Here is a 26,452-nt window from a genome sequence, read left to right on the forward strand (position 1 = left end):
TCGGACTTAGAGCCCATTGCAGGTAGTTTATTTAACTCTGGCTTCTGCAAAAAAGAGCAACCTCCTCCCCCCCTCCCCCCACCACAAACTCACGGATGTAAACATGGCGGGGAGCGGGGTGGGCGAGCGCCGCCGCGGTTTTCCTGAAGACCGGCCTCCGGACAAAGACAAAGGAGACGGCGCTCCTGTGTTTACTGGGAACAGAGGACTGGGATCAGGTGGAGAGAGTCTGCCTGTGCTTGTTCAGGTTGCGGGCCCACAAATTTACACCTCCTTTCCATTTCCTGCGCGCACTGGAGGAAGTGCGAATAGCTTATTCAGAGGCAGATTAATGCAAAGGAGCTGAGGGGGGACATAAATCCGCAAGCAGTGACTTGTACCATCATGTAAGTGTAATGGTTATCAAACTGGAATCGGGGCTCCGAGCATCAGCTTAACACAGAGAAAATTTGCTTGATGTCGGAGTATTACGGTCTATCCATACACTGTGACTAAATTTTATAGTTCATGAAGCATATTAGTATTACACTATATCCCGGTACATTCAAAAGGTGATTTCCATTTAGATGCTCATTTTTCATGAAGATAAATATGACATGAATCATAATTTCCCTGAAGTAAATATTACAAATAATAAAATACTCAGGCAAGCAAGTTGAGGAATGACAGTAATGCCTTCCATTTGTATGGTAAGTGGTGAACCTTGTGGCCTATCAAGTAACAAATTGAATGTTTAATCTTCCTCCATGCAGATTGCGGAGGGCGCAGTGGCCGCGGTCTCGCGGCAAATTGAGAGTCCTCTGGTGGCTCGTGGAGTGTCTGCTGTTTTGCCTTTGGAGGCCAATAGAGGGTGTCAACAGGGCTTTGTCAAAATAGATCACGAGCATGAAGTTGTAAAATTGCAATTTACAACAGAAAGACTTTGGGATAACAGGCAAGTCGTAGGCATGCTAAATACAGAGCAAATATTTAGAGAGGCTTTGTAAGCAATTTAAACACGGTTAGGGGAGGCTGCCTAGCCTCTGTGGCACATCCCAGAGGGAAAGAGAGAAATGTGTCCTCTCGGGTGGTAAGTAGTCTATTCCAGAGCATGGAAACACGCTCCGGCCCCCAGCCGCTGGAGTTAGGCTCATGGGTTGAAGGGGCGGCTCAGAGACGCGCCCCAAATCAGCCAGGAGGCTGCCCGGCGTGCGTGTCACCCCTCTTGGCGTCTCCGTGCCGTCCTGTCCGCGGGACATCCTCTCTGCTGATTTGTCCTCAGATTTGGATTCCCTCGGGGCCTTGGGGGTCCTGGGCGGTGACAGTGTCTCTGTCGGCCCTGTGATTGGATCAAGGCCGGTCGGCGCTGGCGGAGCCGGGTGTTGCGACCCCGCCGGCCACCGGTCAGGAGCGCTGGTAGGGCCGCCCCGGCCGCGCGCCCCGCCGCAGGTCCCGCTGTGTGCTAGTCTCAGGTGCCGGGTCTGCACCACAAGACGGACGCCACGAGCATTCTGATGAAGGGCGTTTGTACGTGAAAAGGCTGCCTGACCCCGGCTGCGCGTGCGGGGAGGTGGCCGGGCAGGCAGGGACGCCCCGCGCTCTGGTCTGGGTCACGGGAGCAATGAACGAGGCCTTTTGCTCTCGGGGAAGTCGGGGCTCCTCAGAACCAAAAAAGGAGAAAAAGCACCGAAGCGGGTTTTGCTCACGTTCCCTGTGACTTCAGGAGCGGGGCCCGAGCTCGGGGCTCCGCGTCCCAGCGTCGTCAGCCGCGGCGCTGGCCTTGCGCTCGCCACGTGGCCGCCGTGGGCACTCCCTGAACGTGGGACGCAGCCACGGAAAGGAAGGAACACGGCCGATTGGTTTTCTTTAAACGGGATATTCTGCGCGTCATCCCTCCGGGTGGCTGCCCTCCGTTGTTCCTCTGACATCAGCCCAGGCGGAGGCTGAGGGTGTCTAGGCATTAAGCACCGAATGGAGGCCTCGGCCAGCTTCCCCCGCCACGTGACGAAAGGAAGATGTTGGTGGCACTCACGGGGGCTGCGGAGGTCATGAGTGGGTGTGGGAAGAGCCCCCGACTAGGAAGCCTGAGGGCAGAGGAGCGGAGAGGGAGGTGGGACACCCAGCGGGAGGAGGGGTGGGCCCCAGGTTTGCAGAAGGAGCCGAGTCCCGGTGGCACCCCGTGACTGCCTGCTCCCCCTCCACGCTGCGGGAGAAGCCCTCTAGTGGGCAGGAGTGGCACTGCGCGCCTCTCGGTCACCAGCACCAACCTTTTCCCTGTGGACCCCAAGCTCGGGGTACACCCCACCCCAGCAGGAAGGCTGGGGAGGGCGCGGAGGGGGTTGCGGGCTCCTTGTGGGCTCCAGACACAGCGATGGGAACAGGCTGGCTGCCATGGGCCAGGGCTGGACGGCCAGCAGAGGTGACGTGCCGTGTCCTTCGCTGAGAGCAGACCGAGCTTTTGGAGGATGCCGGTCGCCTTGGCGGAGGGGGTGCAGGTTCTGTCAGGGTCTCCCCTGGGAAAGTTTCTGTCCCCTGAGGCCCTGCCCCCCTCCTCCTGGGCTGCTGGGGGGCGGGGGGCAGGCTTCTGGCCCACTTTCCCTGTCGTCACTCCCCTGGCCCACGCCGTGCCATCTGTAGAGTCCCGTGGACTCTGCGCACACGGGGGTTTTGATAATTCTCTACTTTTTTTTTTTTTTTTTGGGTAATTGCAGAATCATAAAATATTTTAATTTCAAGGTTAGCAATTTTCTCTTGCATACTTAATTTATAATTAGCTGGTGTATAAACCTGTTCTGCGAATATAATTTTACTGTTGCCAAATGTTCCTCATGAATAATTAAGGGCCAATCCCTATTTATCAAATTATTAATATACCTAATAGCCTTGTTTTCATAAACAATGCACTGGCGTTGGATTTAAAGGAGCCCTCTCGGAGGGATCGGGTGCCGGTTCCCACCGCGGCCGGGGCCCTCGCCGGGGCCTGCACAGAGGGACGCTTGTGCTGCGCTGATGTCACGGCCCCCGGCCTTCTTTCCGCCACAAAGGCCCAGGTATCAGTAGCTGGACAAACACAATGGCCATTCACCAGTGGGCCTGGCCTCCGCGGCCCCACGAACAATGTTGTTGTTTGTTCTAGCCATTCACCAGGAGCATTTTTGGAGGAAATGTAACAGATGAAACCATCCTTTCAGCCTTTACAAAATCTCTTTGGCATAATCCTACCTTTCTCAGTCCTGTCCGCTGCTCCGAGTGAGGAAAGCAACTCTTTCCTGGGAGTTTGGATATAGGAAGCCACTGCCCCGCCCTCCGGTCGGCTGAGCCGGGCCATGGAAGTCAGATTCAGGCCCAGAGACGGAGGGAGAGCCTCGGACGTGCTTCCATTTGGAAGGAAAGTGAGAAATCACGCCGGGTGTGTGTGTGTGTGTGTGTGTGTGAGTGTGTGTGTGTGTGTGGCTCCCACGGCCCCTCCTCCCGTCAGCCCTCCAATTTCACGGAGGACGGCGGAACTGTTCCTTCTCCTCCACCCGGAGTCAGAGCGTCGCTCCCCGACAGCGGCGCGCGTGGCTCACGCTGATCAGTAGCTTGAGCCACTGGAACAGGAAGCAGAGGCCGATGCCGGTTAGGAAGGATGCACTGAAAAGCAAAACTTGTGGGGCGTACCACCACGAGATGAGATTCTGCGTGGCCTCTGTGCCCCCTGAGGGGCGTTCCCGGGCACAGGGCCTCCATCAGGAGTGCGGGGTGCCTGGCCGGCGGCTTGGGGCGTGCTGTGGCCGCTGGCCGGCTCCTCGTCCGCACCCCAACCCCGGACGGGGGCAGGGGCCCTGCTCCTCTCTCCTCGGGGCTGGCATGTGCGAGCCCACTCGCCATGTGTGTGCGACTCCATGTGTATGATTCATTCCAGAGCAGTTTTAGTCCTCATAAAATATTCATTTTGGTTGTGCAGGGCCCTGTAATTGCCATCTCTCACCCTGAATTATTTATACCTTGCACAGACTGACAAAGCTTTGCCATGCGGCCCGAGATGAATCAGAAACACGGATCTTTGCTGCCAACAGCATTATAGTCTCACAAAATATGGCACCGGCGTCATCCCGGGCCGCCTCATCTCTAAATCCAGCTTTTCTTGATTTGACATTTTCTTTACTCTTCCATTGTCTTAGTCAGGCAGAAAGGTTGCCTCTTAACTCGGAGCAGCAACCTTTCCTGCCTGCATCACAGCCGCCGTGCTTCAGAGGACTAATGTATCTTTATTGCCCTCACTTTTTTATGCTCAGTAACAAGACAGTGCTTGGGCTCACTTTAGAGCCATATATTATACATTAGCGATAAAATGATGCAAATAGTCCTGAACCCTCTTCAAACAGATAGCGGGGATCGGCCTGGCTCTCGCGGCTTGTCACAAACACAGGAAATAAGAGGTGACTTGCCAAGTTGGGCCGAGACGCCCGCCCCCAGCTGCGGGCTGTGCCCAGGCCCGGGAGGGGGTCCTAGGTGGGGCCGGGGCTTGTCTGGGCTTCTCTGTGGGTGGAGGAGGCACTTGGGCCCCCACACTCGGCACCCTGAATGCAGCCATTCCCACGCAGCCCCCCCCCCCCCGCCCCCCGGCCCTGGGCCTCCCCTGCATCTCCTCTGCAGCAGGCGTGGACTGGTTTTCCTGGGCTGCGCTCCCAGCATTAGGGCGCCTCCCTCACAGGGGGACAGTGTGCACTCTTTCTGTCCCCTTTACCCCCTCCCCCTCCCCCCCGTGCTCTGGAGGATGGGCATGTAGATGAGCAACACGGGAATATTTAGGAAAACCGCGTTAACACGGATTAGAGCCCAACTCCTCTGTGAACCTTGCAAAACTAGCAAGGAAAGTGCCCCAGCTCCAGAGGTGGGGAGCGTGCGTGTCTGAGCCGAGACAATGAGGACCGGCCACCATCCCGGGGAAGCAGCCCCGTGGGCAGGAGGCTCCAGGAGAGCGGCTCAGAGGGACGCTCACACGCGGCGGCGTGGGGAGCCCGGCCAGGCCTGCGGATCCTCACACCTCGGTCCGGCCCCGAGCCACGGAGGAAAGGGATTAATTTATGGCCCCGGCTCATCAGCATGGGGCGGCCGGGACAGGAGCGCGGTGCTGTGGCGGGTAATGGATGGCCCGGACACACATTTCTCTTGTATTTGTTGACACGCAGGAGTAATGAAGTTAAAGCTTCGCACACATGTGCCCCCTCATTAAGCGGCATTACCTGCATTAAAACTAATAATTGCCACTCAGAGCTGGGCTCCCATTAATCATTTATAATGTTTTAATAAGTTTTTAATCAGGACCTAAAAGGCTAGAGAGGGGACGGGCGGCAGGTCCGACACCGGTGTCCTCCGTGGGTGTGCGGGCTTGATTTAAAATGGGATTTTTTTTTTTTTTTTATTAATCATTCAACCCGCAAAGACGATCATTCCTCATGAAGCGAGGGGGCGTGCTTGGGGAAGCTGTGCCTCTGAGCGAGAAAAGATCTTTTCCACTTGAAAATCGGGGGGCGGCGGGATGCGGGGGGAAGAAAACCACACACAAAAAAGCCCTGTTGGTTTTGGGAATGATCTCGGTTGCCCACAGAAGTCACAACAGCCGGGAGAGCGTGACCGGTTCACGTCCCTAAAATCGCGTGCACGCGTGGGGGCGGCGGGGCGGCGGGAGAGGTCTGCCCCCCCCCGAAGTTCGGATAAGCAGAGGCGCGTAGATCTCTGTGCGCAAAGTCTCCGAAAGTAGCCCCCCCCCCCCCACCCCCCGGAGCGGGCAACAAGTCACGGGGGCGTCTGCTGTGAGCCAAGTGATGCTGGCATTTTTCTTAAGTAGGAGCTTCATGATCAGAGCTGGCAAATAGAGGAGCCGTGTCCAGAGGGAGCGAGGGAGCGGTTTTAATGAGCCCGCAGCGAAAGACAAAATACAGGCTGATTGACAGCGCGAATGATCTGCTGGGGAAATGATGTCAGGGCTGCGGCGCCCATTAGAAATAGAGAAATAGGTGAGGGGGGGGGGGCGGGCAGGGAGACAGGCACTTGAAACGGGAGCCCCGGTGTAAACACTGCACGTCACGTCGCCGCTGTGTTGTGCAGTTGACTTCTTTTACACAGATAACCTTATCAAAACTATCGCGCCGCATCAGAACCGTTCCAGAAAACACTAACTGGAATCCTGACAGCGCGGCGGGGCGGCGGGCGGCGGGCGGCGGGCTGCGGGCTGCGCGCGGAGCTCGGGGAGGCTGGGCGTTTGCTTTCCCGGGGCCTACCTGGGCTTTCCTTTATCTGAACACATTACAACCACCCGGAAAAGTTTAATGCAAGTCATACACATCTCCCCAACAGGAGGGCTCGGCGGGCTCCGTGCTGGGCGGGGGCTGCGGGACCGGCCGGCGAAGCTATTAAATCCCATCAGATCTCCTTGGCATCATTTTAATGAGAATCATCGCGAGAGAACAAGATCGCGGTATCTATAAGAGCCTCTTGACAGCCGCGGCTGAAATGGTGATGAAAAGAGAAACCATTATAGCACCAGCTCCGCGATAAGGCCCTTTGGAGGGGCGGCGGGGGCCTGGCGTGGCTCCCGACCGTGAAGGGTTAATTTCCTAAACCTAATAATGTTCGATAGTGAGGTATTTGTCAGGAGATAAAGAAGTGATAGGATCTGGGAAGTGGGTCCCTGGGCGATTGTAGTACAAATATTGTTAATGCGGTGTGGTTACTCCAGCGGAGGGAAGTAAAATAGCTCCCGTCCACCGGAGACCGGCTCCGCGGCGGCCGAGCGGCCCTCCAGACAAAGGCCAGCCGTCGCTGAACCGCGAGTCAAGCCGTGGGTATTTCCCAATCCTCCGACGTCTGCATTGACATGCAGGACGGCGTGCGTACCGGGGGTGGGGGGACGGCGTCCACGGAGCCCGGGGGACCCGCCGTGGGGAGCCAGGCCTCTGGGCCCTCTCTCCCGGGGAGGGGGGGTCCCCCTCGCCAAGGACATCTGGGCGCAGCTGTAAAATCCAATACTGTCACCCCCTGCCCCCTGCGTGATGACGTCATGTAGGCACCAGTATATGAGACTCATAACTTGAAATGTACAAGAATTTAATAAGTCTGGTGTTAAAGCCATTTGTCACGGCATATTTGAAGAATAAATCAGACTAATGGGGCAGACTTCCCTCCCGTCTGGCATCGAGGCACGTGAGGCCCGAGGTAGCTAATGGCAGGAGTGGGAGACGGGGAGAGAGAGGCCTGACATTAAGACCCTCGCATTTTGGAAATCCGATCCGTATTGACCTGTGTCCTATCTCGGTGCGCAGATCTGATGTCAGCAGAATGTAGTCTTGTGTAGCAACTGCTCATTACAGGTTCTGTGAAGGGAGCCCTGTCTCCCGGCCCCACCACCCGATCGGCTAGGATTGCTCAGTAATCAATACGGCAGCGACTGATGGCCGGCGTGCACGCACCGCAGCTGCGGCCACGCTTTCAGGGACTTCCCGGTAATTAGCAGGGACTTCGAGGAAGCACTGCACCGGTCACTCTCTTATCAGCCGAGGAAAGTCTCTGAAAGGCTCTGTCTTTCCATCCGACTCTTTAACCGTTTCCTTCCCAGAGCACAGTCCCACGGCGGTCAGGGCTGCGGCCCAGACACCCCAAGAGGGCCCTGGGCCGTCTTCCTGCCCCTCTCTCGTGGGGGCGGGGGCGGGACAGGGACTCCCCTTCTGGGCTCGGCCTGAAGCCAGGCGGACATCACTAGAAATGGACCGCGCTCACGTGACCAGCTCAGTGGTCTCGAATGCGTTCACAAGGTTGCGCGACGTCCGCACCATCTACTTCCGGGCGGTTCTGTCCCCCCAAAAGGTGAGCCCATGAAGGGGTGGCTGCCCCGTCCCCCTCCCCCAGCCCCTGGCTCCGGCGGTGCCGTCTACGCCTGCCTTTTCTGGTTGATCTTGCACGCTCACCTTTCCTTGCGAGGGCAGTTAGGTATTAACACACACTCTGGGCATTGCCTTCCAGATCCAGTAGCTGGGATGGGGGGGGGGGGCTGGATCTGGGACGGGGTCTCCACAGTTTGCGGGGACCTCTGCAAGCTGTCAGCGCCGTGATCCGCACGCAGGCGCCTGGGGGCTTTGATTGATGACACAGAGGCCCTTCCGTGGCTGCGTTAGTTTGCTGCTTATTGAGGGCTCTGCCTCATGACGGGCAAGTGAGCCGTCCCCCATTAAAGACACCGCTGCTTCTCGTTCTCGACGCGGGTTCCCGGGTTTCCCGTCACTGAGGCCCCGAAGAGGAGGCCAGCTGCCAGGCCTGCGGCTGGAGTTCAGGCGGGTGGTGTCTGGGGCAGGCTGGGCTCCTTCCTCAGGGCGGCACTTAGCCTGGGCTAAGGTGGCCGCCAGGAGCGCCCGCTCCTGTCTTCACGGGACCCTCCGGGCCCCACCTTGCAACACGCTGTCACTCACGTCTTCAAGCACCGGAACAGCAAGCCTGGAACAGACTGAAAAGTAACAATTAAACATTAAAAACGTGCCCTCGTCGGTTTGGCTCCGTGGATAGAGTGTCAGCCTGTGGACCGAAGGGTCCCAGGTTGGATTCCCGTCAAGGGCACATCCTGGCACCTGGGTTGCAGGCTCGATCCCCAGTAGGGGGCGTGCAGGAGGCAGCCGATCCGTGATTCTCTTTCATCATTGATGTTTCTCTCGCTCTCTCCCTCTCCCTTCCTCTCTGAAATCAATAAAAATAGACTTTTTTTTTTTTTAAAGAGAAAGGATCCCCACCCATAGGGTTCCTGAGATGCTGAGAGTAGGTGATTTCAATCAAGCGATCCCACATGCAAGAGGCCACACCCAGCGTTTCTAAGGAGACAATTTATTTCTCCTCTGACCAGAGGGGAAGGCGTCGTGATGATGTGACTGGTGGCTTCCGCTGGGTGAAAAACAGCCGTCTCGGGGCGGGCGGTGCGGGCGAGGGGTATTCATTACCCACCACTCGCCGGCGGAGTGACTTTGTCCGCCATGTGGCCGCTGGGAAGTTGCGGCTTTTGCTGAAAGTGGGCAAGTTCTTCTCCGTTCGGGAACCGGGCGGGAGAGGAGAGGTGTCAGCTGACACGCGTGTCCTCACTTTTCTCTGACAAACCAAATTCATTCCTTACGTAATTGATAACGGCCTTGGCCAATTACTTCACACATTACAATACACAGAGGCCCCTTTCCAGGTTCTGCAGGGCTGTAATTAGCTATGCTAATATCCCCTTTATTGGCCCTAATATTGCTCAACACCTTTTGCCATCCCGGACCCCACGAGAGCCCCATGGCCTGTCAGGACCACTGATTATTGAGAAGGATGGCTTTAATCAAACATAATTGCAGTTAATTTTTCTCTCCTGCTCTCGGTTGCCAGCGTCTAATGCCACGGACTCCTTGATATTCCATTAAATTACAATTAAACGGCCTCCTTTGTTTCCGAGCGTCCTGAGCCACGCCACAAAGTTCTGGAGCGGCGTGCGGGAGCGACGTTCGGTCCTAATTGCCTGCGCGCTCACAGAGGGCCAATTTACACAATACCCATGTAGAATTTAAACAGTTCATAACGTAATGGATATTACACAGGAGCCTCACACTACAATTAAAATGATTTTCATCAGATAGAGAGGCTCTGGTTAATCAGCTTCATAAAAGTAAATATAAATGAACTAATTCACGGCTTAAACACACAGAGAGGGAGCCAACTTCGAGGTTAGTTACTGCGGCGGGGGCTCACCCCGCGGGGTGGGATGGCTACCGCGGCCCCACTTCCCACGCCCCAGCCCAGGATCCGGTGTAGGCCCTGGGTTCCGCCGTGTAGCGCCCCCCTCCCGCGCGGGCGTTGTCCGAGCGGATTCTGACACGGATGCCACCGGGATCCCACGTTCAAGTTGCTTCCGCGGGTACAGCGGTGGCCACAGCTCTGTTGGGAGCAATTGAGCCCCTGTCCCTGCAGAAGGGACGGCAGGCCTGGGACTTTCTAGGTCACACGGAAGGTCCCAGTTGCCGAACTCGGCGAGCAGAGGCCCCGCATCCACAGGGTGCTTGCTCCTGAGTGAGAGGGACGCCCCCAAAACCCGCTCTTCTAAGAACCAATGAGGTCGCCCAGGTGGCATTCTCCCCTCATCCCGACGGACGCTCGGGAGGAGGAAGCCGGATTCCAGGCGCCGTGACATCACACCTTTCCGCCTTCTAACCGCGCCGAGGACTTCCCAGGGTGGAGCAGGTCGATGCCGAGCAGAATCTGACGGGGGAGTTTGCCCTGTGCCCGGCGTGGCCGCCTCCCGCCTGCCTGGGAGAAACAAGTAAATAAAGCCCATATTTCAAGCTTGATTTACTCCGGTACCTACTGTGAAAGATGACGGCTCTGCAGGGAAATAAAGACGGGGTCAGGGAATTAGTGTACATAATGCTCATTTTGATGATGGGCCAACAGCTGCAACAGGAAACACACTGTACACAATTAGGCGTAATGTCCTAATGACAGGTTAGGGTTTTTATCGCCCCGGCCATCGAGCCGCCACTCCGCGTTGAGCCGTAATAAAGAGTTTATTGGTGTGAACGCCAAAGATTTTCTGACATTGCAAAGATTTTTTCCTTTCTCAACAAGAGGATTAAGTCCTTTGTGTCCCGGCCTCTGGAAGGGAGATATGTAAAGGGATGCTGGGACGTTTCTTAGGGGGAAAAAAGCCCATTAAAGGGCCATTGAGTAAAGCACGAGAATTACCATGTGACCTTCCCCGTCGGGCCTTCGGTGTCCTCACTGCCCTCCCCAAACACGGTCCCGGTGAGTCTCACCGGGCACTGCTGGTCGTGTGTCCGTGTGCTCGGACACACCTGTGTACCAGGCCAGCGGTCAGCGGGCCAGGCTGGGCCGTCCGCCTCCTGGAGGCTCGGCTGAATCCCTGGGTCCGTCGTAACCAAGACGAGGGTCACAGGTAGGCGCGGGGCTCCCCTCCCCCTGGCCGACGCTGCCTGTCTGTCTGTCCCTGCGCGTGTTCTCCTCGACGTGGTGTGTGCCCCTGGGACCCGAATTCTTCAAGGGACCCTGCTTCCCAGGGCCACACACTCCAGACCCCTCCCGAGTCCCAGAGAAGTGCGTGTGTGTGTGAGCGCACCTGCCCCGAGTCCACCCTGGAGGATACCCGGCCCCCGACTCCGTTGGGCTCTTCCTGCACCTGAGGACGGTGGGGGCCCCGCTGGTCCTCGTGCCGGGCGAGGCGGAGGCTGGCCGGGCGACCTCCAAGCCTCTCGCAGGCGCGGGGGTGACCCTGCGGAAAAGACTTGGAGGAACTGAAGCAGCTCCTCGGGAGGGGGTGCCTCTCCCCGCACAGAAGGCGCCCCCGGAGCCGGCTCCACAGGACGAGCCGCCTCTCCTCTCCTCGGCGGCAGGCGCCTGCTCGGGAGATTAGCCGGCTGGTAATGGGCGGCATAATTGCACCGCGCGGCTGTCCCCGAAGTGAAAACCTAATTGCCTGAGAGGACGATAACTTGGTGCCGCCCTCACCTTGTTAGGCCCCTTCTGATGCAGTTCAAGTGCGGAGTGGCCGCAGGTGCGCCCAATTTACCTCGCCGCCGCGCGTGGCGCTTAATTGCGGCGGCTGTTAGGAAAAATTGGTGGGTGGAATTTCAAGCGCCTGGCGGTGCTGACGGCAGATGGTGTTCCGAGGCACCGCGCGCTAACGTGGAGGTGAGGTGAGTTAATAAAAGATGTAAATTTCGGCCTAAAATAGCGAGGCCGCGCCATATGTAAGAACGTTTAATTAAGTGGCCATCCATCGGAGTTCCTCCTGCTGGGACGGAGCGGCGTCCGGGGTCCGCGGGGCCTGGAGCGGGGGCGGACCCCGGTCTGTGGCGGCTTCTCATTTTGGGGTGTGTGACGCGTGTCCACCAGGAGCCGTGAGCCTCAGGTTAGGTCAGGGAAGTCACGGGAAACCTTCTCGGAATGCACGTCCTCACGTAAGGCAGGTGGTCTTCGGAGAGCAGCTAGAGAAGGTGCTTGTGCCGCCTTGTTGGACGGGATGCTCAGACACCGAAGAGCGCTCCCCCGGCCGTGGCCTTCTCAGGGTGAGGCCCGGGGGCTCAGGGACTAGACCCCGCTGTCCCCGGGGTTGGTGTGACAGCCAGGTCCCCCATGCCTGTCCTGGGAGCCAGAGCGCCCGCGCCTGTCACTGAGCTACAGGTAGGGATGGGGAGGACAACATGATGATGTTCCTGTCACAGCCGCTCAGCGTGCTGTCAGGACCCGAGTCTTCCTGCCTCTCAACGCAAGGGGAGGCTCGGCGAGAGCTAATGAGCTTGGACTGGCCCCGGACAGCGCCTGCTGCCCCCTCTGTCACTGTCCCGTCAAGGGCCGTTGATGACTCCCTTAAAGACACACGTAGACCTTTCACCCACGTCATGGTCACCCCTAGGACAACACCCCCAATTGTTCTTTTTCTTGAGCGTTGTACCTCTTGTAAGTTTAAAAACGCGTCTTGGCCTAGGTCAGTGGTCGGCAAACTCATGAGTTAACAGAGCCAAATATCAACAGGACAACGATGGAAATTCCTTTTGAGAGCCACATTTTTTAAACTTAAACTTCTTCTAACGCCACTTCTTCAAAATAGACTGGCCCAGGCCGTGGTATTTTGTGGAAGAGCCACACTCAAGGGGCCAAAGAGCCGCATGTGGCTCGCGAGCCGCAGTTTGCCAACCACGGGCCTAGGTCGTTATGGCTCAGTTGGTTGGAGTGTCATCCCGTACATGAAACGTTGTGGGTGGAATTCCTGGTCAGAGCACATACCTAGGGTTAAGGGTTTGATCCCGGTCGGAGCATATACAGGGAGATAACGGATCGATGCTTCTCTCTCACATCAATGTTTCTCTCTCTCTCTCTCTCAAATCAATAATCATGTCCTTGGGTGCTGTTCAAAAAGCATCTTAAAAAGTGCGTTTATGTAGGTGGTGATGTCTTCTGGGCTTAGGGCTGCCGGAGAGAGGGCGGCAGGTCCAGTGAAATTTGAATTTCAGATAAACAGTGAATAATTTTTCACGGTCGGTATGTCCCATAGCATACGTCTCCCAAAGACATTGTTGTTTATCCAAAACTCCGGTGTAACTAGGCGTCCTGGGTTTTCATTTGCTGACACTGCTGGTCCCCTCTGGGTCGGACGGGACCCTAATGGTTCATGGCCGCTGGTGCAAAGATCTAGGCGAGAGACGGCCACCAGAACAGGTCACGGTGGTTCTAATAAAACGTGGAAACCCATCATGTCAAGACCAACAGAAATCACTACTTTCAGATGAAGATCGTCCACGCCGGCCGTTAGCAGGGCAGCTGGCTGGCGAGTGAGGGGTAGCCCCCACCACGCCCCGTGCAAGAGTGTCTTTCAAAAAGTGTTCGTCTGTTGTCTGATAACCCTAACAATTATCCATTTTTTTTTGTATTTTTGTAGATTCTTTCTAAAGTTTTTCCTCAAGTGCAATCAGAACTGTTTGAAGAATGCAGGCAACCCTCGAGATATGCGGAGATTCCAGGTACACCCTTGTCCCAGGCCCGCGCGCGGACCACGGTCCCGACTGCTAAGATGCAGTTTGAATTCTCTGATGTTGCAGCTGTTCCGAAAATGATCATTAGTTCTCAAGGGCGTGCGAGTAAACCAAAACCCTTAAGTCAAATGCTTTAAACACGATCGGCGTCTTCAGGATGCCGATGCATTGTGTCCATCCATCCATCCATCCATCCATCCGTCCGTCCGCCCGTCCATCCGTTCATGGCCCATGATGCACTGCACTCATGACCCATGTTTGTGCCCTGATGACCAGGCGAGCTCGAGGGCGTCAGTTGTCAGAGCTATAGGTTAAGTTGGGGTCCTGCTTGCATGCAGCCATGGGGAATCTCAGGGGTGTGATTGAAAGGGACTGTTTTTTAATTTTTTTCACATAGAGTTCTCTTAACATTAGCATCTAAATCAGCCTGTCTCTATGGCACGTGGCTGTTCATGCTCGAGTGACTGGAATTTGGAGCCTGAGCCGGAGACCTTCTAGGAATCCATTGGTTGGCTGATTTTTCCTGGGGGGGAGGGGTCTGCTCAAAACCTGCCCTCCCCACTGGCGGGATGCTGGCCTCTGCACACTCCGGCCCGTTTCCTGGCTCGGCTCCCCTCCCCTCCCGAGGCCTGACGTGTCCTTGCCTCCACCTCGGCTCCTTGCCCGGTTCCTGGACGGCTCCTGGGCCCGGCTGCTCACCCCCGGGTTTGCTCCGAGGACTGCACCCCAAGGAGAGAAGGGGAGAGCTGGTTGCCTTCGGGGGTAAAGGATGAGCCAGGCCCCAGCTCTCTTGCCTTTGTTTGTGGAGGGTTAGGAGGTGCCTTCAGGGTGAGGGGTTCTCGGCCTACAGGAAGGATTATTTTGCTGATTTTAGGGGTAAAAAGTCTTCTGGGCTGGGTCACACACCCCCGCTGCTGGTCCCTGGACCAATCAGAGAAGAATTCGGCAGCGACCGCAAATGTCCCCTAGCTTGGATGAGTTCACCATCAAATTGCTCACAGGGTTTTGGGAAATTTAGCTGATGCGTTAGCATTTTAGTGACACCTGTCCTTACGGCCAACCAGCCAATCAGAGACACAGGTGACACTCGTCTATACAGCCAACCAGCCAATCAGAGAAGGGAGCTGGGGCTCGCCCAGTCGGGCTCCGGAGCCGGGACAGTGTCTCTGGCCAACAGTGGGGCCCGCCCCCGTTGGCCTTGTGCAAGGCCCCGCAGGTGCTCCTGATCCCTCTGAGCGGAGTGGAGCTCACCCCTGAGCCGGCAGCGGCCCCGCAGCCCCGTCCCCGGTGCAGCCGGCGCTGCAGGACGCCTTCCTCTCTCTCTGGCTAATCTCCCTGCCTTGCGGGGGTTTAACCGGACTTACCAGTAGGTCAGGCTCACGCAGTGTTTCCACCCGTCTCACCACCTCCGCACCGTCCTGTACGACCGCGGGCTGGGCCCAGGCCGGGAAACGAACCCCCGCTGGTCTGTGCTCTTTGCCGAACTGCACTCTCCCCGAGCTCACGGACCTGTATGTGGCTGGCAGCCAGCACGGTGCCTTCGTTTGATTGTTACGTCTCTCGTTTCTTTCACACGCCAGGTCTGGTCACTTTAAAAGGGTCAAGGCTGCGTCTCAGTGGTGGTTGGGTGTCTTTGCATCCTCCTCCGGTGATGTGTGGGTGCGGGGCCTGGCACCCCGGGGTGGGGCCTGGCTCCCCTGGGCGGGGCCTGGCAGACAGGCCGAGGAGGTGGCCCAGGGCGTGCCAGACTCCTCTCTACCCGGGCAGTGCAGGGCGCCGCCCTCTGGGCGGCAGAGAAGACGCCGAGAGAGCCGACCCTGGGCCTGGGGACCCTGATGGTGGGTGGCACCTTTCACGGCTCAGAGGGGCCTGATATTGGGGAGACTCCCGCAGCCTTGGTGATGCCAAGGGGAGGGAATTGCCAGGGAGAGTGCCCCAGGGAGGGAGCTTTGGGGGTACAGTGCTCCCTGCCCCGCTTCAGTCTTCTTGTGGGGCCGGAGAGTTTTATAAAAGCTGTTACTAACCATGCATTCGTGTATAGGTATGTAGCTTTGGCCTTTTTTTTCCACCCTTGAACATGATTTTTTAAATCAGCTTTTCCCTAATAGTTTTTTAAAGAGCAGTTCCAGGCTTATAGAAAATTTCACAAGAGTACAGAGCCTTTCCATATGCCCCCAGGTACCCCTCCCTCCGTTCCCCTGATTAGTAAAGTCTTGCCTTGGGTGGTCCGTTGGCTACGTCAGAGGAACCGATGTTGATACGTCGTATTGACTCGGGGTCACTGTAGCTTCGGCTTCTCACCGTCATTTGTGGGGCGTGTTCCGATGCGTGCAGACCGCGCGGGGGAGGCGGACATGGACGCGAACCCCTCTGGTTCCCTGCTCACCTGCTCAGGCCCAGAGTGTCTGTGGGGTGTGGTTCTCCAGGTGGTGCTAGCCCCCAGCGCTGCCCACACGTGGCAGAGAGCCAGGCTCCTTGCCCCCCGAACCCAGGCCCCAGCCCTAGGAGTCCTGCTGCCAGGCATCATCCCCAGACGGCACCTGGGCCCGTCTTTGCCGCCCCAGCTTCTCTGGAAATAACGTACCACACAGCCCCACCTCGGTGCCATTCTGGGGTGCCGGTCACCGGGCACCTGGGAAGGCCCTCTGGTCCCCCACCTCCTCCTGCAGGAGTTCCTTTTCCACTTCCTCTGAGAGTACGAGGCCCTGCCCTGTCTCCCCCTGGCCACCCTCTGACCTGGGCGCAAGACGGGAGTCTCTCACCCCAACGAGAGGACCCTGCTGGGCAGGCCGGGGTCCTGGCCATCCTCGCCAGGTACTTGAGGAAGGATACTGCCCCTGGGCTGAGGACACGCTCACTATTCCTGTTCAACTCGGCCTTTTCAGATGCAAACATGTTCCCTGTAATTGTGAAACCGACCCCCGCGTTTGCGGGAGGGTGCGGGCAGTAGGACCACGCCTGATGTATGAAGCCTTTTTTGGCAACGGAATCCTCCGCACTCTTCAAGGAGGACTGTCTCAAGTGAACTAATTTTAATTAGATAAACTACCCAATCAATATGTGAACAGATCAATCAAAACAGCAGCTTCAAAATGAGTGGCCAGAGGGGTGTTTCTGAAGCTAATGGCCAGAAGAATATTCCTCTGAATTGAATTCACTTGTTAGCATAATAGGAGATTAAACCGTAATTAGGGTAGCAGGTTTTCAAGAGCCTCAATCTCGAGTCAAAACCAAACCAAACAAAACCAAACCACCCGCCCACCCCCATCCGCCAAAAAAAGCCGTGACCGCCCCTCGGCCTGGAGACGCGCCCCGGCCAGCCTGGGCCGAGCGCGTCCGGTCCCCGAGGCGGGCGGCGCGCGTCCGGTCCCCGAGGCGGGCGGCGCGCTCCTCACCGGCTCCCGTTTCAGTTCTCCTTCGTCTTCGCAGGTTGTTGTGTCCACCACCGTCAACGTGGACGGCCACGTGCTGGCCGTGTCCGACAACATGTTTGTGCACAACAACTCCAAGCACGGGCGGCGGGCGCGCCGCCTCGACCCGTCAGAAGGTACGGCCCCTTCTTATCTGGAAAATGGTAGGCACATGTTACATGTCTCTTTTTATTTGCGATGCTTCTTTTCCTTTGCACCATCCTTTCTGTTGATTCATGTTGCGTTGCTGTCCCCAGCCCCCACCCCGTGCGGGTCAGGCCTCCCCCGTCATGCCAGGCCGGGCCTGGTGTTGCGCAGAGTGGCCCGGCCGCTCCCTCCTCGCCCTTAAAGCGGGCTCGGCTTCTCCCCTCCCCTCCCCCACCACGGCCTTCACTGTATTGGTTTGTTTCTAAGCTTTCTTTTTTGCTTAGAGTTTTCCTTGGAGTTTTAATTTATTTGGCTTTATTTTGGCTTGTCCTAAGCCCCCATCCAGAAGGTCATCCCCACAGACTTTGTGCATGTTTTCATGGGTGGTTACATCCTGGTCCCATCAGCCCAGGATGGAGTCCAGGACCAGACCTTGCCCCTGGATGGGTGGATGGATGGAAGATGGATGGATGGATGGAAGATGGATGATGGGTAGATGATGGATGGATAGATGGATGGATGGATGGTTGGGAGATGGATGGATGGATGGGTGGACAGATGGAAGATGGACAGATGGATGGATGGATGGATGGAAGATGGATGGATGGAAGATGGATGGATGGATGGGTAGATGGGTTGATGGATGGATGGATGGATGGATGGATAGGTGGATGGGTGGATGATGGATGGATGGATGGATGGAGGGTGGATGATGGATGGATGGATGGATGGATGGAAGATGGATGGATGGATGGATGGGTGGATGATGGATGGATGGAAGATGGATGGAAGGATGGATGGGTGGATGATGGATGGATGGATGGATGGATGGGTGGATGGGTGGATGGACAGATGGATGGATGGATGGGTGGATGATGGATGGATGGATGGATGGAAGATGGATGGATGGATGGATGGATGGATGGATGATGGGTGGATGGATGGGTGGATGATGGATGGATGGATGGCTGGGTGGATGATGGATGGATGGATGGATGGATGGATGGATGGATGGATGGATGGGTGGATGATGGATGGATGGATGGGTGGATGATGGACAGATGGATGGATGGATGGGTGGATGATGGATGGATGGATGGATGGAAGATGGATGGATGATGGGTGGATGGAGAGAGGGGGTGATCACTCAGGAGGGCAGGGTGGAGTGGGTGAGAAACAATAGCCAGAGGTGTTTGTACCAAATGCTTCCACTTGACTTCCTGCTTTGCTTGTTGGAAGAGACTAACTGTAGTAACAGAGACAGGCGGGGGCAGGTGCTCTTGGGCAACGAGTCAGAACTCAGAAACTCTGACACCGTGGCCTTGGCCACGCCCCTCACTCACGTGCTGCCGTGCCTGTGGGCTGAAGCCTTTTGACCAATGTGAATGGTTGAGAGAGTAACGTGAGGCTTTTTTAAAAAGCGAATTGTAAACAAAACGGCACAGTTCAACCCTTTGGAGCAGAGAGCCCGTCAGGCCGAGGAGCTGGAGGCAGGTCCTCCCTCCCGAGGCCTCCAGGGCAGGAGCCACACGCGAGGCAGCACACACATCCCGGGGAAACGCACGGAGCACATGCGGATGATCCGAGCGAAGCGTGACTCAGACCTGAGCACTGGGGGACAGTTTGTGAACCTGCTGTGGTCCACAAAAATAAACTCATTTGTTTTCCACATTAATGACTGAGGTGTAAGAGAACAAAAATATAATAATTGAAGGTCGCCTTGGGCGCCCAGTCATTAGCATGGGTGACGCACTGTTTATCTCCTTCCTGTGCGCCGAAGGTAGGTGTGTGTTTTGCCTAGCAACCGTCACTAATGAGGCTCACAATTAAGAAGGCTGCATCCCCGTCCTCGGTCCCCGCTTCCCCAGAGAGCCCGAGCTCGCCACGCGATAGGTTCCGGGAGGCCCCTCAGCCCTCTGGTGTTAGGTTGTCGTCTGGGTCCAAAACCAGCCTCCTCTAATGAGCTATTAGGATCTGAGCAAAGTACAAGTATTTATTTTTGTAAGTAGCGTGAGAAAAGCATTTGACTGTAAGCAGAAAATACAGCATTTAGAAAAACAAAGGCCACGCGTGGGCCCCTTGGAGGTGAGACCCAACTCATCAAAAGCCATTTGCAGAAGCAGTTTTGATCAAGATTTTTTTTAAAAAAATGCTTGTTTCTCAATTCTTTTTGAAATCAACATTTGAACCAAGTCCCTCTCTTGCAAGGAGAGGCGAGATACCTGTCCCACCCCAGAGAGCGACCCCTCATTTTAACGGGCAGAGCGGTGCCGGGAGCCAGCGTGGGTAGGTCTTCAAGGAAACGGCCCAAGCAGCCAGGTTTCGGCTGGTGTTTTCCTTGGGAACGAATGCCCGATCCTCAAGTGCCCCACGGAGCACGCCGGCTCCTCTCTCGGATGAGGAGAGACGGGCCCTGTGATCCTGTCCCTTGTGGGGAGAGCTGGCCCTTAGGGAGTTCATTGTAGGGTCCGGCCACCTCGTCCCAAAGCCCAGGGACCTCCGTGGGCCTGGCCGGGACGCAGCGCAGGGGCGGGATGCTGGCTCCGAGGCAGCCCCACAGGCTTGAAGGAGAAAGTGCCCCATAAACCGCAGGCACTGCTTGTGCGCAGCCTCTCCTGGCTAACACCTCATTATCCAATCATCTAATATTCACCAGCCGTGTGTACACACTCGCCGACGGTTTCCAAGCAGACGAATTCCCCCTGCTGTCGCCGTGGACGCCTGCCACGGCGCCCTCCGCGCGCAGAAAGCGAGGCCGATTATTTACAGTATTGAACACGGGCGCGGGGCGAGCAGCCGTCCGCCTTCCCGCGCGGCCCCGCCGCACGCAGGCTTTCATTTTTCCTTCTCCTTGTCACTTGTCCCCCCGTAAACGGCTCCAGCCCCGCTTAAAGCTCCCTGAGCCCTGCCCAGCGCCGGCCTGCAGCGCACGGCGATTTGCATGCCAAGCGCCGTAATGCGGTTAGGTTTATGCAATAAGGAGGGCCGAATCCAGGCTGTGGGGCTTTCTCGAGCTGAGGGGAACAGATGGCCCTAGGAGAGGTAAAAGGTATAATCCTATCAGCTGGAGTATCAGCCAGCCATCTGGACATCCCAAGCACAATTACAAGACATTTTAGCAGGCAGAACAAAGGAGTCTTCATGAGGCAAGATTAGGCCTGTTTGAGTGCCTCAATATTGTGAATGCAGAGAGAGGTGACGAACGCTGGGATATTACTCAGGAGAGCTGGCTGATTATCGGGGACCGGGACGGAGGCTGTGGATACACAGAATACTGGATGTGGTAGCGAGACACGACCCCCCCCCCCCCAAAAAAAAAAAAAAAAAAGAAAGGCAAAATCAAGTGTTCTGGTCACCCATGCCGGCGGGCGTCAAGTTCCCTCACTTTTGTTCCTGGAAATCTGGGCACCATGGCCGCCCCTCCCCAGGCGAACCCGTCCACGTGGGGGTCAAGGCCAAGAGTGCTCTTAGCCAGCGCCTCTTCTGGCGAGCAGGCTGAGAGGCTCCTTGGAGTTAAACACAGGTCGCTGTGGCACACGTCGGATCTGCAGGGAGGCACGCCCCGCCTCCTTTCCCGGGGCCGGGCAGCCACAGGGCCAGGAGAGCTCCCGGGTCAGGATGTGTCTTCAGGGCCGCTTCCCACAGTGGGCCCGGGAGAGAGATGGGGGCCCCGGGGGCTCCCTCCCACCCGGCCCCGCTCCTCTCCTGCACCTTCAGCTGGCGGGCCGGCCCCCGTCATCTGCTGGAGCGCATTGTGCACGGATATCGTTAGATCTCTAACGCTGCCTGTGTAATTCATTTTGCCATGGTTCCCACTGAACACATGTTCCCTCTCTATATGTGCATTGAAATGTATGCAAATCACAGGCAGAAGGAAGATGGCTATCGGTGGGCGGCGCGGAGGCCGGGCCAGGCCGGGGTGTCTCCCCGCCCAGCGGCCCCGCGCATTCCGCGAGGCGCCTTCCGCTGGGCCGCAGCTGCCAGATAGCAGTCTCCCGTGCGTGCGCGCAGTAGATCCCAGGTTTTTTTTTTTTCTCTTCTTCTTCTTCTTCTTTTCTCACCTCCAAAGTAAATTTGTTTACTGTAATTTTTTTGGTGTGAATTATTTGCCATAATTGGCTGTGCTGATGAAGGTCACCCCCTTGGAGGAGACTTGTCAGTCTTTAGAGAGCTGATCCTTTTCAAATGCTCTCCATGCAATTAAGAAAAGCAAATGTCATTCGGAAGCCTCAGAAATGAAAATTTGTATGAACTTATTAGCATGAAGTCAACAGCGCTAGTTAAGGGCGGGCTCCAGTGTGTGCTCTGCGCTCCCGCTGCAGAGGGAGATGCTGGCGGAATGAGCAAATATAACCCCCGCTAGTCCAACATTAGAGCAAACAAAGGAAGGTGGCATGTCGGCGGGCTGCTCAACAACAATAGCTAATGGTGATTAACTAGACGGTGTCTGCCGATGGCCGCCACGACCCGGCGGGGAGCCACCGCGCGGGCTTCCGGAAAACGCCCGCTTAGGAAGGCGTGCGGCCACGGCTGACCCGGAGTCTGAAAAGACGATTTATCTGACGCCGAGCTGCACGCCCCCCTCCGCCCCCCCCCCCCATGAGACGAGCAGTCGGGTCAGGCCCCACCGTGGCCTTGGGGGGCGCCCGTCTGCGCACAGAGCCCAGGGAGCGAGCAGGCACTCGGCGGCTGGGGGGAGCCCCCCTCGGTCTCCCAAGATTAGTGATACTTTTTGGACGGAGGTCCTCAGAGGTTGTTGGGAGGAAACCACCGGTTCCTCCATCCGCGGCTCGTCTTGGCACCCACCCCGCCAGGAAGCTGGGAGGGAGAGGGGACAAACCCTGGGGTGGCCCAGGGCTGGGGTGCGGCTCCTCCTCTCTGTGGATGGAGGATGGAGGCCTGGGCCACTCCTGGAGACCTGGCAAGAGACCTGGCAAGTCCTAGAGGCCGCCCAGCAGCCATCCCACAGGCCCACACAGCTGTTCTTTGGGTACCCGAGGGCGAGAGGGAGAGAGAGAGGTAGGATGGGCCCGGAGTCCCCAGGACGGCACCAGCTAGTCAGGGGAGGCCCTGCAAGTGACAAGTGTGTGCACTGAGCAGGGAGGGGCCGCCAGCGTGTCCAACGAGCCCCTCCTTTGCATGGGGCCTGCCTACCAAAGGCCATCAGAGGCCGGAGGCATGGTCTGCCCCTGCCTAGCCCAGGGGCTGATCAAAGGCCAGAACAAGTCAGCCTCCCCGAGGCCACAGCCTTCAGCCGGCCCGGCCTCCACACGGGGCTGCCGGGAGCACCTTGCCGGGCCCCCTGCCTGCCTGCCTCCCTAGGCTGTGGCCTCCCGGGCCCTCTCCCCGCTGCCCTCCCGCTGCCACGGGAGCCCTCCCCTCCCTCCAGCAGGGCCGCCTGTGCGCAGGCCAGGCCGGCAGCGCCCGTTGTAATAACTCATGCAAATGCGAGGGCTTGGGAGACAAAGAGAGGTCAGGCCCGCGGCTCGGGGATTCCTGTCGACAAACAATATTAGATGTAAAACGTGTACCTTTGACAAAAGTATTAATAGAGCGCTTTTGATTTTTTTTTTCCCCCTGATGAAAAGTGAAAAGTAGTAATTGTGGAGTGACAGAGGAAAATGAAGTTTAACCAAAAGGCAAAGTTCGCGGATGGAAAAGCCCCACCCAATTAGCGGCTCCCGAGGAATGGAAATGCCAGGCTCTTGCTCCTCCAGCCCCTCAACAGCCTTTTGATTGACTCTGCTCAGACCCGGACAGCGGAGCAGATAAATCGGCGTGCCGCGTGCGCACGAGGCTTAATCATTTGTAATAGTCGTATTTGCCCTGACACGTAATTTGCTATTTTTTTTTTTTCCCTTGCTCACTCGTATTCTGTGGCTTGGCCTTTGCTTTATAAAACATTTAATAGTTTGCTTTAAACACATCAGCATGCTGATCTACGATCGCCCTCCGCGTGGCGCCCGGAGGCACGGCCCGCCTCCCCTCCTGCTGCGCCCGGGCGACCCGAGGTGGGTGAGGGCCGGCGTGGCCGGCCGGGCGCTGAGGCCTGCCTTCTCTGTCTTGTGTGAGCAGCCACTCCGTGCATCAAGGCCATCAGTCCCAGTGAAGGCTGGACCACGGGCGGGGCCACCGTGATCATCATCGGGGACAACTTCTTCGACGGGCTACAGGTGGTGTTCGGGACGATGTTGGTGTGGAGCGAGGTAAGCCTGCGCCACGGGCACTCGGCAGGGGCTTTTCCACGGGGGGCGGGCGGGGGTGTGTGTGTGGGGGGAGGTTTGACGGCACAGACACAAGGCGCCCTAGGGCAATCCCCCTTTCACTGACGTTCCCCGGTGGGTGGGTGGGTGGGTGCAGAACGCCCCGGCCCAGCCCTGGGGTTCCAGCCCTGTCGCAGGAGGTCCCCCTCCCCGACACTGGAACAGTCGGCGCCTGCGTCACCAGGAGCAGGTTGCAGGGGACATATGGTGGCAATTTTCATATGAACGATGCCCTGTGGCCTTTCCTGCAAACTGAAACCCGGGACCACGTGCAGACCTTCTCCTGAAAGAGCTCTGGTCCCGCCTCTCCGGGTGACAGCGAGGAGGGGGCGCTCCCAGACAGTGGTCCAATTTTGCTCATTTTGGTAATTACGTCCAACTGGCGAGTGCCCCCTCTCAGGCAGCGCCCTGAAAGCCTGCTCACCGTGTGGTTTTCGTAGCTGATAACGCCCCACGCCATCCGAGTCCAGACCCCGCCGCGGCACATTCCTGGCGTCGTCGAGGTCACCCTGTCCTACAAGTCCAAGCAGTTCTGTAAAGGCGCTCCTGGGCGGTTTGTCTACACCGGTGAGTCCCCCTTCTCGGCGTTTGTGGCAAAGCGGTAGGTGCCCCTCAGGACAGCACACGCGGGCGCGGCACGCAGAGGCTGGGGGAGGCCCCCGGGCCCCGGGGCGGGGCTTGGTCAGCAGCAGCGTCTGCCCCCAGCCGCGCTGGAGAGACGCCGTGGACAGGTGCGGCCCACCTGGCCGTGTGACCTGGGCCCCCCCCCCCCCCTTGTGGCCCTCAGCCTTCTCACCTTGAAAGCCAGGCTGGGGCGGGGAGGGGGTGGTGATCGGCAACAGGTCCCCCCGGCTAACATCCCGGGGCTGCCCAAATGATGTCACCGCCGCTCCTGTGCACAAGCCGAGACTCGGAGGTTAAGTCACGCACCCAAGGTCACACACCCAGTAACGGAGGGGCCTCCAGCGTACGCCCGGTCTCTGCGCCAGGCCCGGGTCACACACGTGCCTTGCGCTGCTTCTGCGAGGGTTTTGGAGAAACCGGTGCCATCAGAAGGGTTGCCCTGACGGTTTGTTACCGGAACGTTGCTTGGTTGACGGGATTCCTTCGAGCTCGCCGTGGGGAGACGCCGTGAATAAGCGTAAGCCGTGGTAGGACTCGGTTTCTGTCCTAGCCAAGTGCAAACACGGTCAGCTTTGAGAAGTGTATTTAACGAAGGGCAGCGCCTGCTGAAACCCAGGAGGGTGACGTGGACGAGGACTCGTTCCCGAAGAGTTGTGGCCGTGAGGTGTACGAGGGCGGCCGGAGGCCACCTCGGGAGCCTGGGCTCGGCTCCCACAAGCTGTCACCAGCGGCAGGACGCCCCGGCGGGTCTGGCCTCCCGTCAGGATGGAAGGCTGTCCTCTGCCCAGCAGGCAGGTGACATGGGCTCGAGGTCCCTCCCACTTCAGAGTGTGAAGAGACGGGGGTGGGGTGCCTCACCCACCCCGATTTTAGGAAGGACTGAGTGAGTGTGACATGCAGAGTGTAAATGCTTTCAGCACCCACTTTCCAGGAGACCAGGGTCACCCCGGGCCAGCCTGGGCTGCCAGCGACACCTGGGCCCTTGATGGGGGAGGGTGCCTTCTCTTGGAGCCCCTCAGCACCCCTCCATGTGGTCAGGGTGTATGTGGGGGTACTTGCTCCACACCAGAGGTCCCTTCCTCCCAGGGGACTAGCATGCCCTCCCCCCAACACCCCCGCGAGTCCAGAGCTGCCCCAAACCCAGGACAAGTGCGTTGGCAAAAAGCTGTGGGTGGTGTGCCGGCCCCTCCTGGTCCGGGTGCCGCCCCCTCCTGGTCCGGGTGCCGCCCCCTCCTGGTCCGGGTGCCGCCCCCTCCTGGTCGGCTGCTCTTGGCTCCTGGGAAGGCCAGGGCTGGAGGAGGCAGCCCGTGGGGCTGGTGGGGCTCCCAGTGTGTGGAAATGTGCAGACGTGCAGAGCGCTGTAGACTGGGCACTTGGAGGGCACGTGCCCACACTTCAGCAGGAGACCGGGCTGTGGGCGCGGGTCCCGGGGCGGGGAGGGTGAGGGGGGGGCGGCGTGGCAGGAGGCCTCCCTGGGCGGCGCCTCTCTCAGCACCTCTGCCCGCCGTGCCCTGTGCGCTGCAGCCGCGCCCGCCCCCACGCTCCGCGTGCCCTTCGCTGCTGCTGGCCGGGGGCTGCGCGGCTCTGCGTTTCTGGCCGGAACTTGAGGCTGCGGAGGCAGGGGGGCCCTCTGCTCTGCTTGGTGTTGGCCGGGGCCCTGGCGCCGGGCTCCAACCCGAGTGCCACTTCGGCTCGGCCCCTCCTGCGGGTTTGTGAGGGTCAGGGGGCACTTAGGGGCGTGTCCGACCCACGCGGAGTGGTACCCGCTGGGCGGTGCCTCCTGTGGACGGTTTCCAAGGTACAACTTCTGTCGGGTCCTGAGTCCCTCAAAGGAAGGGACCTTCGTTATCCACTCAGGAGCCACGTCACGTGTCTGCCACGTGACACATGGTCCTCGGTCGCGTTGGGGCACCAAAGGGAGCGTGCATCTGTGTGGCAGGACCGACCTGCTCTGCACAGACATGGATGCGAGACCGCTTGTTCCATGGGACAGTCGGGCCCTCGGGGTTCAGTCCGCTCCGCCCCCGCCCCATGGGCCTCAGTGGGTCCTTGCATCGACCAGACCTTGGCATTCAGATTTCCCATGGGTGGGCTTTTCCGAGGGAGACGGGCTGGCTGTGAGCGATGGCTGCTCTTTTCCGAGGACTCTGGTGCCGCGGGGGAGCAGGGCCCCGAGCTGCGCATCGTAAACGCGGTGCCTTTGGGAAACGCGCCCGGAGGAGCCACCTGTCACTGGCCAGTGGGTGTCGCGTGGCGAAGGCCTGCCTCAGGGCCGGCGTGAGGGTGTGGGTGTCCGAGCAGCTCTCCCTGCCACCCTCTTTTTCAAAAAAATGTTTTTATTGGTCTTTTAGAGAGAGAGAGAGAGAGGAAGGGAGAGGGATAGATACAAACATCGATGAGAGAGAAACATCATCAATTGGCTGCCTCCTGCACCCCCCACAGGGGATGGAGCCCGCAACCCGGTCTGTGGTCTGATCAGAACCGAACCAGC

The 26,452-nt window shown here is 58.0% G+C and overlaps 1 protein-coding gene across 11 annotated transcripts in view; it reads left to right on the plus strand.

The window, feature by feature from the left end:
* Positions 1-26,452, plus strand: part of EBF3 (EBF transcription factor 3) — a 115,006-nt gene that overhangs the window by 64,463 nt on the left and 24,091 nt on the right. For 6 of the 11 annotated variants that reach the window (XM_028132073.2, XM_008156131.3, XM_028132076.2 and 3 more), the window contains exons 7-10: positions 13,424-13,505; positions 16,947-17,091; positions 23,150-23,280; positions 23,778-23,904. In XM_028132073.2, coding sequence (XP_027987874.1) covers positions 13,424-13,505; positions 16,947-17,091; positions 23,150-23,280; positions 23,778-23,904 — 485 coding nt within the window. The remainder of the gene's footprint in view (positions 1-13,423; positions 13,506-16,946; positions 17,092-23,149; positions 23,281-23,777; positions 23,905-26,452) is intronic. The other 5 variants (XM_028132075.2, XM_008156132.3, XM_054728928.1 and 2 more) reach the window with 1 other exon arrangement.

The sequence above is a fragment of the Eptesicus fuscus genome, chromosome 17 (genome assembly GCF_027574615.1).
Source record: "Eptesicus fuscus isolate TK198812 chromosome 17, DD_ASM_mEF_20220401, whole genome shotgun sequence".
NCBI lineage: Eukaryota > Metazoa > Chordata > Mammalia > Chiroptera > Vespertilionidae > Eptesicus > Eptesicus fuscus.